The sequence below is a fragment of the Lygodium microphyllum genome, chromosome 13 (genome assembly GCF_053477565.2).
Source record: "Lygodium microphyllum isolate KBCC chromosome 13, Lygodium_microphyllum_v1.1.10, whole genome shotgun sequence".
NCBI lineage: Eukaryota > Viridiplantae > Streptophyta > Polypodiopsida > Schizaeales > Lygodiaceae > Lygodium > Lygodium microphyllum.
Genome location: NC_141147.1, coordinates 85,192,779 through 85,208,914, shown reverse-complemented (window position 1 = coordinate 85,208,914; position 16,136 = coordinate 85,192,779). Strand labels below are relative to the sequence as shown.

Sequence of the window (16,136 nt, the reverse complement as noted above, 5' to 3'; positions counted from 1 at the left end):
TTGGAAATGTACCAAAATCTTGACTGGAGGAGAAAATGCATTGAAAGGCAATAAATTGACTGCTCTAGAATGAGCTACCTCCTTCGTCAAAACAAGTGACAAATAGGTTAGAGCTCCTAAAGTCCACGTTTGACTCAGGTTGAGGCTCACAGGTAGGAAATGACGAGGCATGACAAACGTGGCTGCTAATAGTGTTTAAGTTTTCTAATTATCCTAACACATTTATGTTTGACATATGAAGACATCTTCCTTAATTAACCGTTAAACACTTGTTCCTTCACGTAAATTATGGTCATAGATACAAAGACAATGTCAAATAATCCTTTGAAAGAAGTTATAAAACAATGCATTTATTCTTGCACCTTCTCCAAGGTGCCATACCAATCTTGGCTTTTTCGTCTCTTCATTCGGGACTTGTGTCCAATCTTAGGCACACGATCCACCAATCTGCTCTTATCTAGCATGAGGGTCCTTTAGGAAGTCCATTGTGGGCTTGTAGGGGCTAGACTGGTTCTCAATAGACCCAAAGGGTTTATGACTAGAGTTCCCCTGTCACCCTTGTTACCTCCTAGCCTAATGTATGAGGGCATAATAACTTTTGTGCAAACACAATCAAGCAATTAGCTTATCAACAATAGCTAGGAAAACATCCCTTTTCCATGATCTCAACCAAACAATCACTTTGACTATTCCATAAGAGTCGAGCGGATTTATCTTTGAATAAGGAAACCGTCCCTTTCACAAATAAATGGCCTTTATTTTAAAAGATCAATTCGATAAAAAACAAAGTTCTTTGAGTACCTTGCAAGGAAGGATGCAATCTATGGCCACCTATTCTTTCATTAGGATGCAATCTCAAAGTGATATATGCCAATCACATGTTAAATTAACACACTTCAAAGCTCTTTTTTACGTCACAAGCTTTCCTTTTACTATGCACAATCCTTTCGTCATTTTATTAAGAATGTTTACCTTTGTTTCTATCTTCCCTCCTAGGTTACTAAGATTTTTTTACAACATGATGAATTTAGGTATTACTTGGCAATACGAGTTGCTACTTTACAAGATAATTCCATGCACAACTCTTTGCGTTTCAACCCTATGAACAACCTTTATTTCTATGCAATAGCAAAGTAGTCTAGATATTAGAGCTATGATTTATGAGAAAAGAGATTCTTAGACTATGACCATATGACTATCATAATCTCAACTTGGCTTTATAACCAACTAAAAGCAAGGGGAAGGAGTATGGGGGGGCACTTGTGGTCCTTGCAAGTTAAGGTCTTGACATGCTCACCTAGTGGATAGTAAGGCCAAAATGTTGTCACGGAGCCATCCTTTAGCTTCAACTCCTTCCAAGATTTGGTAACACTCCCAAGTATCTTGACCTTTCAAAGCTTTTGGTAGTTGTGGTGTACGTGTATCTTGTCCTTCAAGCCTTTCCTCCTAGATGATGGGGGTCAAAATATTGACTCTCTCTCTCTCTCTCTCTCTCTCTTTTCCTCTAATCTTCCCTTTTCTCTTTCTCTATCTTCTCTCTTTCCCTTCTCCTCCTTCCTCTTTTTCCCTTCTACTCCTCTTCCTCTTCTCTTCTTCTCCTCTTCCCTTCTACTCTTCTCTTCCTCTTCTCTTCTTCTCCTCTTCCCTTCTACTCTTCTCTTTCCTTCTTCTCCTTCTACTCTTCTTCATTCTTCTCTTTCTTTCTACTCCACACTTCTATTCTTCTTCTCCTCTCTCTCTCTCTCTCTCTCTCTCTCTCTCTCTCTCTCTCTCTCTCTTTGTAACCAGCCTTCCTTCTTGGAATGGGTGGTGATAACTTGATTTAAGAGTTAATTACAGCAATAAATAAATGCACATAAAATGAAATACACACTTTACCATAACATTCTTGGACAGTAGACTCCCTGTTGGCCCCAAAACTGGCGCCCCTTGCGGTATTTCTTTAGCTTTCATTCAATTGGAAGGAGTACAACTTGAGATTCTTCAATCTCCTCCTGCTAACCAATTGCTCTTGTTGTCATAAATGACCAGCAAGCCTTTTGGGTCATTTGCCCCTTGATTCACCCAGGACTTCTTCTCCAATTTGACCCTTGGCTGGCCAAATGCTGCCCCAAATCAATTCTGGATAGGCTGGCTCTTGAAATCCCTTGATAATCTTCAATTATCAGCTGCTGATTTCAGTCCCTTGAGCCTTCAATCTCTGGCATGGATCCCAAGGTGGCTACTAAACCCTAATTTCTGTTGTAAATTAGGGTTTACTGCAGAAATTATAGATCAACCTATCAAAAATGGTTGAAATCTCCTCCAAATGGCTGAGATTTACTGAGAATGGCTGAGCATAGGTTGAACGAGATGAGAGAATGTTGTAAAGAGAGAAAATTTTGAGATTTGTTGCGAAGAACTGATCAAAATCAGTTGCTGCCCTGCAGTACCATTCCCAAACGGATGCACCAACAACAATAGGAGCATCAAAGACTGCACAATCTTTAGGAGAAAGTCCATCAGCAGCAATTGCCAGCTTCCCAAGGTTAAGAATATGCAATCTCCATTACGAAAAGGGTCTCCAATGGCTGGGAAATGGCCCCAAAAGTTGGCAGCAACAGTCCAACACCTCTTTTCAACAGCTTCAAAATGAAAAAACGAGATTTTCCTCTCCCTTCAACCCTATTTAGCCTTTCCTCCACTTGCATGGGAAAGTTTCGCCAAGTGGCAGCTTTCTTAATCCATTTTCAACAATTTTCAGCTATTTAATTAATTTTCAAAATTAATTAATACTGAAAATTAATTCAGTCCTTAATCCATGCTCAGAAAATTTACCTTGCTCATCCAAAAAATAATTGGCTAGGCCATTTGCAACCCAAAGTGGTCCCATGCATTAATTACCCTTGGACAAGCATTAATCCATTAATTAATACCTAGTCCCTAGTGTCACCTCTGACACTTAATGGCCAATTAATGGTCCTAGGGGTAAACTGACACCAAAATTCACCTAGAATCTAACAAGTGTAACTTGTTACAACTTTTGCCTTTGACACCCATCTTTTTCACAGGGTCCTTCGGCCTTCAGCTGTGAAAAAGTAGCTTGCACCTCACATGTGCAACACATGTGCATCTTTTAATTGCACATTTGATTAATCCTTTAATCAAATGGCAATTAAACATAAGCAAAGCATCAAATTTTCACGTCCTCGTGACACACTTTGTCTCTCAGTGTACCGCAATTGGCGCCTGATTCAAAAGTCTCTTACCAAGTCTTAGCTAAGGCTTTTATAGCTTTAGCTCGAAGGCTACCTATCTCTTCTATTGCATAGTTAGGTTGTCAACGAATTTGAGGCAGGTAGGATGGTCATAGCGTCTTTGGTTCTATTCTTTGAGAGAGAGATGAGAGTGCGATGATGATTACAAAGATTGATTCTAATTACACAAATGTTTGGTAGCACGACCATCTGACTACTAAGGTGACATTCGGATTGAGAGGGGGTGGCGATACGATTGAGGAAGGTGGCGGTGCTCAATGATGGTATACATATTCATTTTTTCTTCTCTTCACGAATTCTAAGGCTTAAAAGTCATTAATTTAAAAGCTTCCCCCCTCCTAAGCATTGGTTTACATGGAGGGGAAGAAACATTATAGTTGGATGATTCAAAACGCTTTTCATGTGGGCCTTCTTAGGCCTTTTGATAGTGTTCTTGAGGATATCATTGAGGGGATATAGCCAAAGGTTAGGAAGTTTCATGAAATTTTGATTCTTGAGCATATATTGATACATGAGAAAAGGAAGGTCTAGGGTAAAGTTTTTCGTCACTATTTAGTGAAATTTTAAAATTATAATACCGGTTGATGCGAAATGGATAGAGAAGGATGATTTGATAGAATTAGCTTATTTGTTATAGGTATATCTTGATGCTTTTAGTTGGAGTAGACTTGGGTGGTACTTCTATAATCATTATAATAGGAACTTGTCACTATAGTTATGCTTGGTTATTTACTAGTGTATAGAGTATCATTTTGGTAGCACTATTTACAACGATTAACAAATTTAAAAAACTGAAATTCACACTTTACCATATAATTTTGGAAATTGGACATCCTGTTGGCCCCAAAACTGGCGCCCCTTTTGGTATTTATTTAACTTAATTGAAGAAGTTGATGTACAATGGGATTCTCCCAATTCCTTTCGGTATTTCAACTTCCCTTGTTATCCAAAATGACCAACAAGTCTTCAATTTGATTTGCCTCTTCATTCGGGCAGTCAATTGGCCTTCACTTGCTTTGATGGAGATGGAAAATGCTCAAATTCATTGATTTATTGGTCCCTCCACTTGAATTTGACTAAAAATAGCTTTAGCCTTGTTGAATCCAAGTTTTGGAGCTTCCAATTTCTAGCATACTTCTTGAGGCTACTACTAAACCCCAACAGAGAAATCTGAAATTTCTCAGCCTCTGGTGATCTCAATGTTGTAATCTTTAGAGCAAGGCTGTAGAAAGGTTGGGAGTTGAGAGAGAATGCTGAGGAGAGGGAAAATTCAGACTTTCTTTGCGAAGAACTAAAGAAAATCTGTCATTTACTGCTGCTGCCTTGTCTCAACAGCTTGTAGATGCGAAGAACTAAAGAAAATCAGTCATTTATTGCTGTTGCCCTATCTCCACAGCTTGTAGATGCTGTCACTTGCTGTTGATTGGTATTCTCTTGTCCGTGGTTGCCACAGAAGGTTCTTCAATGGCTGCAAATTTGACCAGCAGCATCTTCTCCCTCTCTCTCTCTCTCTGTTCGTTCCGTCATCGCCCCGTCATCTCCGTCATCTCCGTTCGTTCGTCTCTCTCCGTTCGTTCGTCATCGCCCCGTCATCTTTGTCATCTCTGTTCGTTCGTTTCTCTCCGTTCGTTCCGTCATCGCCCCGTCATCTCCGTTCGTTTGTCTCTCTCCGTTCGTTCGTCCCGTTCATCACCCCGTTCGTCTGTCACTCGCCCTGTCATCGCCCCATCATCGCCGTCATCGCCCCATCTCTCTCCGTTGTCCGTTCATCCCGTCTCTCTCCTACCGTCCGTTCTCCCGTCTCAGCCCGTTCGTCTGTCACTTGCCCCGTTTGTCACAATCGGACCGTCCGTCACAATCGGACGCCCTCTCGTCCGACTCGGGCACTGCCACGTGGACTAAACCCACATTCGGACGTCCCTCGTCCGAGTCCCGCCCTCGTCCGACTTGGACACTGCCTCGTCCGAGTTCCCCCGCACAATCGGACGCCCCCCTCCCCACGTGACGTCCGAGTTCCCCCGTACAATCGGACACCCCCCTCTCCACGTGACCACCCTCCACGTCCATACCGTTCGAGTCATCGGACCATGCACGCCAGCCTGCCCCTACCATCGCCCTCCCTACTCTTTCGACACGCCAGCCCGCCCCTACCATCGCCCTCCTTGCTCTTTCGACAAGAGCAGTCGCCATCTCTCCTCTCTTCGTAGCAGCCGCCCCCCTCTTCCCCGCCTTGCTACAGGCCCTCCTCGCGCCCCGAACTCGGCACCCATATCACACCACCGCCACTAGCCCTGTCAACACCCGACTTTTCAGCCACCTCCCACCACTGCCCATCACGCATCCGCCACCACAATGAGGCCAGATGCACACATCCCCTGAGCAAGCCCAGGAACCGTGAGGAAGGGATGGGCTCGAGCAAGACATCCCCGTCACCAGGCAACCGCACAAGAGGGGAGAAAAATGAGAACTACTCAGCGATTTGGAGCAGCATTGACAAGGTGACAAACTACCACACAAGGAAAGGCATGGAGGCCCTCCGAGATGTATGCAAGGCGCATGACCAAGACATCGGCAACATCAAGGAAATCATGGCAGCAATGTGCGCAGAAACTGCACACCAAATCAAGGAGGAAATAAGCACGAAAGTGCAAGACTGGAAGAACGAAATCTACGCCGAGATCGCATCACACTTCACCTCCTAGAAGGTCCCCAGGTACCACTTTACCAGGCTAACTGCGAGCGCATACTCCGACCATCTCTACTGGAGCCTGCAAGAAATGGACCCCCACGCACCCCTGGAGGAGGTCACAGCACAGTTGGCGGGCACACTGCACATCTCGGCTGCCGAATACTTCCCCCACACATCCCCCCACTCCACCCCTCCGAACAAGAATGTCCCACAAAATACCTGGTACTATTGTCACCTACACCTATAGGACTCTAAACTACTATTACTTGCTGTTGGATTGGTCCTTGGAGATTACAAATCACATTTACAACATATCATTAGCATCTCCTTGCTCTCTCACAATGGTTGGAATAGACTTCCACCAACCCCCAAAAACGTTTTTTCTACTTGCACGGACAAGTTTACTAAGTTGCAGCTTTCTAATCCCATTTTCTAACATTATTTAGCTTATTAAATAAGCCTTTAGAATATTGATTTTAAAAATTAATTTAATGATTATTTTAGTGCCTAAAAAAATAATTTTACTAGCCAATTTAATTTGTCTTCAAAGTATCCCTAAGCAATTATTGACCCTTAGATTGGGATTAGTTAATTAATTAATGCCTAGTCTCCAATGTTATCACTGACATTAGTGGCCAATAGATTGGTCTAGGCCCAAATTTGCATCGGGTATCACCTAGGCATAACTTATTACAACTTTCATCTTTGGCACCAATTGATATCTTGAGGTCTTGGATTCCACACGGTGTCATATTGAACTTGCACCTCACATGTGTAAGTCGCATTTGTACATTTGATTATCTTTTAATCAAATGCTAAGCAAAGCAATAAAATTTCACATCCTTGTTGTCGTGATGCTATGCATTCACCTGCGAAAAACCTAAGAAGACATTACTTCTCATAGGATTTTGGATAGCCCATTAATTAGCATGTTGACCGCTTTGTATTTAATCTGCTTAGTGTGTTTTTCGTAGCTTAGAGTCAGTTTATGTTTGTGTAAGAGTCCAAGTGGGATGCCAAAAAACTGAGAAGTCCAAGTGCACGTGACTTATCATTACTCATGGTCCATGGATAAATGGTTTATGGGATCAGGAGATGTGAGAGATAATGTAGAAACATCTCAGTATGCTCAAAGTTGGATTCAAAGTGACTTTTTAGGTGATATGATAATTGCCAATGTGATTGAGGGTAAACTGAAGAGTTGGGAGTGTAAGAAAGTGCGGACAGGACTATGTTAAAACTGGTTTGAGTGTAAACATTCAAAAATGCCTAGGTGGATAAGTCTTCAATGATTGAGCCAATGATTTGGCTGATGATTAAAGGGGGTAGACTTAGCTTTTGGGAAGCTAAAAAATAAAGAAGAAAAGTGTGTTTTGCTGGAGCGTGATTGTTGCCATGATTTTGGAGAGATCCGCCGATCCCTGTTTTGTGCTGATTTTGAATGGGTTGAGGCACTTAAGAGTTTTGTGGACTGATTGTGCTTTGTTTATGCATTAGGAGGCAAAGCCTTAAGCAATGAACTCAAGATCACATGCTTTTTAAAGCTAAAAGCTCTTATGCAGGAAAAAGCAGGCTGATTGTCTGTGAAGGGAGGGGAAATAACGACTGTGTATGGCCTGCAACAGAGGAGAAGAAGGGCATGCTTTTGATCATAGACTGGATGCTTATTGCTGTGATGTAGATTGAGAAGAATAGTCGATGTATTGCTGGACTGATCAGCGCGCGAGAATTGCGCTGATCTGCTGCAGTGAAAGCACTTGTGTGCCAATCATGAGGATGGTTAAAATAGACACGACTTTGTTAGGTTGATAATCCATACTTGATACTGCTGATTTGAAGCTTAAAGACTGAGTGATGAAGATGTTCTACTGAAGATGAAGACTAATCAAGAAGTCAGTGAACAGGCCATGAATTGCGCTGATTAATTCAGAGTAAAAAGCAGACTTGTTTTGATTGGAAGTGTTGCCATGAAGTTGGTATTGCTGCCATGATATTGAGATTTGTCTGAAGAGCTGGATTTGACTATTGCAGGGAAGAAAGCATTCAGTATGCTGATCTGATCGTAGGGCTGACTTAATTGTGTATGTAACCTAGACATGATGACAATTCAAATGTGGAAATGTCTATGATGTTTCTTTCGCTGCTGAATCCATGATTAATGTACTGGTATGTTGATGACTTAGATGATTGTGGATCAGTCAATGGCGAAGTTAAAAGTAGGGCTTTGGGCTGATTCTCTTGGATGTAACTTCAACATGTTTGGAGCTTCTATGTATTGTTATATTATGGATTCAGGGTTTGCTTTGAGATCTTGAGACTGTTTATTGAGTTTGATGGTCCTTTGTTTATCACAGTGTATCAAGCTTTGTCTTGGACAGGGTATTGTACCTTGCAGGGGCATTTCATTGAATATACATGGTCTCTTTTGGTCTCTAGCTGTTGTACTTCTATCTTGTAGTTTCTCTTTTCGATTCCCCGCGGATTGTGGCTTGTCACTGAGCCCTATAACATCGTGGTAGATCACCCCCTTGAAATTCTTGCAATTGTTCTCGATTGCACTACAATTTGCTAAAGCATTTGTTGCCACTAGTGGAAGTACATGCTGACACCATAGTGAAACAATATGTGCACCTATTACTTAACCATGCTCATGCCCTTTGCATGTAAAATTCTAGTCGCTTAAACTGGTTACAATCCACACACATGAATCATAACCGCTATTAGAACCATAAGGGATGCATCCACATGCCAAAACCCAGCACTGTTTTAACCACTAAGGCAAAGTAATGCACGAATTTAGTATAAACAACACCTCATAGCAGTGATATACCACATGATAGTAATGCAAAGTATACATCGGTTGCAAACCACATGTAACTTATGCAATGCAATTCTTTTGCATGACTTGCAAATGTACATTGCATATCATCCATGTATTCCATATATGCTAGCAACCTTGTAAATGTATAGTTTCAGAGCCTAGGCACAAATTATACACATTTGCATACCAACTCACAGTGACTAGTACATTAAATAGTGATCCCAATGGTAGAAATACTGTCAACATTCAATACCCCGGAAGCAAACCAAGTACATCCGAGACCCACTACATAACCAAGCTGTTCATCACTAGGGGAGTGGAGATGCAATCTTTTCCTTGAGTATTAGGCAATACTTTGGATCTTCTATGCTCTACTGAGCCTGAAAGAGCCCGATTCAAAATCGGTTCTGAATCGGGCTCTAATTGAAACACATCAACGTAAAGTGCATCATTGAGGATAATCTGCTAGGCCAACTTTTTTCATTCATTGCATCCATCATAGGTGAAACAATACTAAAACTTCACCAAGAAGCACATGGAAACTTTACCTCTAACTTCACTTGCCTTGAAATTTCCACTAGGTTTTAGACCTTTTTCCTTCTTGAGCATTCCGATGCTTTATACTTTCACATTGTTGCAATTCCAACTTAACTAGTATGCAACATTGCATGCAATTGACTAGCCTTTCATGTGTACCTGACATTCTAGGAGCACCAAATGGATTAGGAAACATTGTTGTTTATACACTTTGGACCAGTGCAATGTGATTGTGTATGGGAATTTGCATATTACTAGCCATACCAAGATACATTTTCCCATACATTGCATGCATTACTAGTTGCATGTTTCCTCATGCAAGCATTACTAATAACTACATTTTTCCTCATGACCAGCGCTATATGGTGCATTTGCATGACTAGCATTAATACCACGAGTCCCTAACACAATGGGCTGCATATATGCATTGCCAAACTTGCTACCTTGTGTCTCAGCATCATGCCAACATTGCTATACATGGGGTCATGCATATTACTAGTCATACCAATATACATTGGGCCTTGCACAACATGCATTGATTATGGCATACCATAAGGAGTGATGCCATGTATCTTTGTCTGCAGTCCTTGACATACCATAGCATGGAAACTAGTGCCACCACCAAAGTACCCTGGCTGCCTCATAATTGCATGTATGTACTATGCCCTATTGTCCAAAACCCTTTGGATTGGTACTATCAAGATGGCCTTGCATATGTATCAATTGCTCCAATGGCATCATTTGCTTATGCTCATTACCCACATTTGGAACATCATGTTGCTGTATGAGCTCTTTCTTTGGTGCATCTTGCTGTCCTGATCCTCTTGAAGACGATTTCCTTTTCTTACCTTTGTTACCCTCTTTTAAGGAGCTCAAAAAGCACATGAACTGAGGATCATTTGCCAATTGCACAAACATTTCAGCTTTTGTTCTCAACTAATCTTTAAACAGGTCATCAAATTCCTCTTCCTCTTGCTAGTCATCAGCTTCAAGAGGCCTAGAAGAATCCACCACTTGTCCAATTCCCTCATTCTTAGCTTCCTACCCATGCTATTTACCTTGTCCAAGATCAGGCATTGCATTTCCACCAACACTTTGTGAATTTTCAGATTGAGAGGCATCATCCTTGCTTGATCGTGTCTCACTATTTGAAGACATTCTAGCTGTAATGTTCAGCTGATTACAATTTTGAATTTCAGCACTTGAGCAATGCTTCTAACTTCCAATTAGGTGCCATGGGCCCACCAATTCAAGAGAGTTGATGGTATCCCAGTGATGGAACCATAAAATCAGGCTTCTTCCTCGGAGAGGGTGGTAATGACCTGATCAATCAACACTTACAAGTATAAATTTCACATAAACTGAAAATGCACACTTTATCACTTCAATCTAATGGGCAGCCTACTGGCCCCAAAACTGGTGCCTTTGCAATAGTTCTCCAGCTTTTATTACACATGGATGGAGTACAACTGTTGTGTCACGAGAAATTGTCGAAAGGTGTAGGAGCACTCTAGCTCCAATTGCGTGAATTTTAATTTGCTGAATTTACTCTTATGCTGAAAATTGTGTTTGCTAAAATGTGGTTTACTGCCCTTTGGATTCCCAAAGGCTGGTTTCATCACTCTTATGAATTGTTATTGTTTGCATTTGGCTTGTTGGATTCTGGAATCTTGATGTGTTACAGAAAGAGGGAAACATTAGTTTTATATGCCTTGTTTGTAGCTGCATTTCAAAAGTCTGAAGTAGCTAGGCTTCACATATTCTATTTGACTGCAGGAATCACACAAATTTTGTGAATTGCATTCGTTTTTCTCCCGATGGTAGCAAGTTCTTGTCAACAGGTTCAGACAAAAAGGGTATCCTTTTCAATGGTCAGACCGGAGAAAAAATTGGAGAGCTGACAGAAAACGGGCATACTGGTAGCATCTATGCTGCAAGCTGGAGTCCAGATGGAAAACAGGTGAGATTGATGGTCTTTATATCGTGCTCAATATTAGTGATAATGACCTATGCAAAGTTTAAGCTTTTGTTGTTTGGTAGGACATTTTCTTTAATTTGTTTAGAGAACTTTTTGTATTTACATGGAATATGTACCTTTAGTTCTTATAGAATTAAACACTATTGCCCACTATTTTGTGGTTTTGATGCTACGCGGATGATATTTGTGGGCAACAATTCTAATCTATTGTTTTCTGTGTTCTACAACCTCCATCATAATAAACACTATTGCTGTAATTCTACACTATTGCTTACTATTTTGTGATTTTGATGCTACAATGATGATATTTACATGGAATATAATATATATACCTTTACCTTTCATTCTTATAGAATTAAACACTATTGCTCACTATTTTGTGATTTTGTTGCTACACGGATTATTTGTGGGCAACAACTCTAGTCTACTGTCTTCTGTGTTCTACAACCTCTGTCATAATAAACATGATGAAATTCATGAAGTTGATCTTTTCTCATGTGATTGCAAGTTTCTTCTGCTTCGGTCTGGAAAATCAAGGGGAGAGTTTCTGTTTAGGCTCATTTGAAAAGGCCTTGTGATATGCATGTTTAGCTAGATCTGTCAGACAAAATCATTGAAACAATCAGTCAGACCCTGTAGTCCTTAGGCAATTGAGTATCATTGCAAGTTCACTCTTGTAGTGATGTCTACTTTTGGGACCAAAGCCACAATAAGAAGTTTTTGAAGATGCGGAAAGTTCCCTTTTGGACATTTGTGACAAAGGAAAGTCAACTTTTTCCATGCTGCATTTAATTTAAACACCTGACTTAATATTTGAATCTCCGCTCGGAGACTTGCAGCTTCTGCAATTTACACTCTTGTTTGAGTGGCATATTAGACTTGGGATTGACATTCTGATATGGGTCTGCTTCTCAGGTCCTGACTGTGTCAGCTGATAAAACTGCTAAGATTTGGGATATTATGGAGAATGGAAGTGGGAAAGCAAAGGTCACCTTCAATTTTAGCAGAAATGGTGGTGCTGAGGACATGCAAGTGGGATGTTTGTGGCTGAAAGACTACTTGATCACCATTTCTTTAAGTGGTGCCATCAATTTTTTGTCTCCTCTAAATCCAAGTGGCCCTCCAAGGGTTCTTGCTGGACACATGAAAAATATAACAGCTATTTGTCTATCCACAAACAATCAGGAGACAGAGATTTTCTCCAGCAGCTATGATGGTGTGATAATTAGATGGCTTTGTGGAGTTGGTTACCAAAATAAGCTGGAAAAGAGGGAATCTGTTCAGATTAAGGCCATTGTTGCTGCAGGGGGGATGCTCTTGACTTGTGGCCTTGACAATAAGGTATGTTCCTCTCTTGTTTATATATGCTGAAAGATTCCCAATTAGACTTGCAGAAAGATATGGGCAAACCTGCAGTTTTGACGTTCACTACTTAATGATTGCCACGAGAAAACTGTATTTTAATCTTTTGGCTAGTAGCCCCCTTTTCCTTCAGGTGATCCAAATGTGCATTAGCTTCAACAACAGCAGCAAAGGCTTCCAAAAGTGCACCTGTTGTCTTTAACAATCGATTATCATTGTGAAATGCTCCATTTTTGGCCAATACCCTTTTATTAGTTCCAATAGTCCGAAGTCTGTGTTCAGTTAAGTGTATATTCGTTTCACCAACAGCTGCAAATGTTTCACATTCCTGCTATAATACACCTGAACTTTCCTGCGGTGGGCCTAAGTTCTGAAAGCAAGTCCTTATTCATCGCAATTGGGCAAGTTGAATCTAGTAGTTGAAAGGATTAATGCGATCTGATTGTGATAGTAAAGTCATTCAATGTCAAAGAGTGCACCTGAGTATCAGCATTAACATCGCAAGTTGTATTTTCTCACTGACTTTTCATGTCGTCTCACTGTGGAATGCCTATTTACAAGAACAGTCTGTTTTTCTCTGTTGCTGATGTTTTTTCAAAAGCTGGAGTTTTGTTGAGTGTATCCTCCTGACTTTGCAGCTGCGAAGAAGTCCTTTACCAGGAGATCAGTATGCAGATTCAGAGCTTACAGATCTAAAATCTATGCCTAAAGATTTGGATGTTGCGGGAGAGATTATTATCTCCACAACTGAAGCTGGGGTCATTCTTCTGCGAGGTTCTGCTCTGTTGTCAACAAGCAACTTGGGTTTTACTGCAACAGCCTCAGCACTTTCACCTGATGGCACGGAAGCTGTGGTGGGAAGCCAAGATGGGAGACTGCACATTTTTTCGGTTAGAGGAGATTCTCTGGCTCATGAGAAAACTCTTGAGAAACATCGTGGGGCCATCACAGCTGTAAGGTTCTCGCCTGATGGGTCAATGTTCGCATCAGGGGATGCAAATCGGGAGGCAGTTGTTTGGGATCGCATTTCACATGAGGTCGGTGTTGGGTGACATTTCTGCTGTGAATTCTGCACTGGTTGTGTCTGTGTTGGGCATTCCCGAGTCTGACTAACTTCTTCTTCTTATGGGTTCTTTATGAAAGGTAAAACTGAAAAACATGCTTTATCACACTGCGAGAATCAGCTGTCTCGCTTGGTCGCCAGACAGCACGAAGATTGCAACGGGGTCGGTAGACACCAATGTTTTTGTATATGAGATTGAAAAGCCAGCTTCCAGCCGTATTACTATAAAAGGGGCCCATTTAGGTGGCATTAGTGGTTTGGCATTCAAAGACCCTCTCACTCTAGTGAGTGGTGGAGATGATGCATGTGTCCGAGTATGGAGATTGCCTTGAATTCTGATGCTTACCATGTTGGCTTCCATTTTTCAAGCACCCAAGCTTGGCTTCTTTGTGTGATAGGCCGGATGAGAGGGTTCTTTGACCTGTGGTGTTAGTTTCATACTCGAGATGTGTAACTACATTGAATTTCTTGAGAGGTGTATCTACATTGGCTTTTAGAGTGTATATTTTTTTACAAGTATCTACATGCACCTTCGATGTTTTCCCATCCATGTTAAATAGAATATGCAACCTACATTTTACATGTGAGAAGAAAACCACTGACTAAATATAGCTCCACCATAATGTCCATTATATTTACCATTGAAGCCACTTCATGCGAGTTTTTATTGTTTGTTTAATTCTGTCAAATCAACTTGTTGCAAAGATGAAGAAACTTGCAGGGGGTTGTTATAGCTATGTCTACTTTGAAACCAAACAATGTGAAATCTATTGACGAGGCTTGCCATTATGACCCTCGTACATTGAAACATATGCTTGTCTTTCTTTTGATTCTTAGAAATTCCTAGATTTAACAAATCTTCCATTGTTGAGTCCATAGAAGCACAAATTACTACCAGGCACGAATTTACATAACTGTTCACCGTATTGTTGATGTCAAATTTTCAATAAGACGAAAATAGCGCCATTTCCCTGTAAGTAGTTCCACATGCAAGAGAAATCCACTTGCACATGTAATGCTAGTATTGTAGATCAATGCATATTTTGCCTTTTGGTTCTTTTGGAGGTAGACACCAAATGAGGGAACCTCAAAAGGGATTCTCTTGTTCGCACATGATGACATCTTGCTTGATTAATGGGCACCCTTGTTCTAGTCTTGTTTTCTCTCTTGTGGATTTTGCATTCTCTTGTTGGAATATCTAAGATGGAATCTATTGCAAGTATGACTTGGGTGTGCAAATGCATGGAGTGATACATGCTGTGGTCAATTGACTTATGTGGGTATGCTTTCTAGGAGTCCTAGAGGTTTGAATCAAACTTCAAACTTGCATCCTCTATAGAATTCAACTTTGTGTACTAAGCGCTACATGGCTAGGCCAAGCTTCACACGGTGCTATGAAAACATAGTATGCTTCATGGCTTAAGCCATGCTTCACGAAGCAAGAGTGTTACTAGGCATACATGTCCACATATGGATATCATATTCTTATTTTGTTGCCTCAACCATCCTATGGTCAAATATGGTATGTGCTGCTTTTTTACTAGTCATTTTAAAACTCTATTGTAGTAGCAAATGAATAAAAGTAGCAAGTAAATAAGAGTAGTCTCTCCCTCTCTTCCTCTCTCATAATCCTATCCTGTATTTATTATTAGACTTTACAATGAACTCATAAGTATAATTAGACTTTTGTCAACTTGTGCATATTGTTAGATTTCTACTATTGCTTTATAACACAAATTTGTCTCACACACACACACACACACACACACACACACACACACACACACACACACAAAATGCAATTAAAGTTGCATTCATGGACTTATCTTGAAAACCTAATTCTTATCAAAGCCATGACTACCAATGTCATGGCAACTCCTTTAGGCTTATAGTATGTGACTAGATCCTACATTAAAGATCTTCAATGACTTAATTTAAAAAAAAAGACCCTTATACTTCAGCACTAAGCTTTGGAAGTATGATAAAACTAGCTAACATAATGCAAATTAGGGTAGCCTCTCGAAATGGTTAATACTATTGAAGAGAAAGTAGACCAATGTAAAGAGACATACCAATGTTATTATAGTGGGAACAATGTGAAAGAGAGACTCATAGACTATCTAACAATTTGTTGATATAGAACCTTTATGTGGTCAATATGCAACTTATATCAATGCTAGCTAGAGACACTTTGTTTGCCATCTTGGCACATATAGGAGTTTAATGTTTTGAAAATGTAACTTCTTATCAATACCTCTAAGAAATGCTAGAGAGAGCGAGAGAGAGAGAGAGAGAGAGAGAGAGAGAGAGAGAGAGAGAGAGAGAGAGAGAGAGAGAGGTTGGCATGATTTGGCAAAACTCCCCTTTTCACCAAGAAAACTTGCCTTCACTAAAGTGGACATTTTTAAGAACTTGCACCAAAAAGAGTG

At 40.7% G+C, this 16,136-nt stretch overlaps 1 protein-coding gene across 1 annotated transcript in view; it reads left to right on the top strand.

Moving 5' to 3' along the window:
- The window catches only part of LOC148026859 (actin-interacting protein 1-2-like), a 49,949-nt gene extending 35,662 nt beyond the window's left edge, over positions 1 to 14,287 (top strand). Inside the window, exons 3-6 of the mRNA XM_087691393.1 lie at positions 11,081 to 11,264; positions 12,198 to 12,623; positions 13,283 to 13,681; positions 13,788 to 14,287. Of these exons, the coding sequence (XP_087547519.1) occupies positions 11,081 to 11,264; positions 12,198 to 12,623; positions 13,283 to 13,681; positions 13,788 to 14,039 (1,261 nt within the window). The 3' untranslated portion in view covers positions 14,040 to 14,287. The remainder of the gene's footprint in view (positions 1 to 11,080; positions 11,265 to 12,197; positions 12,624 to 13,282; positions 13,682 to 13,787) is intronic.
- The last annotated feature ends 1,849 nt before the right edge of the window (positions 14,288 to 16,136 follow it).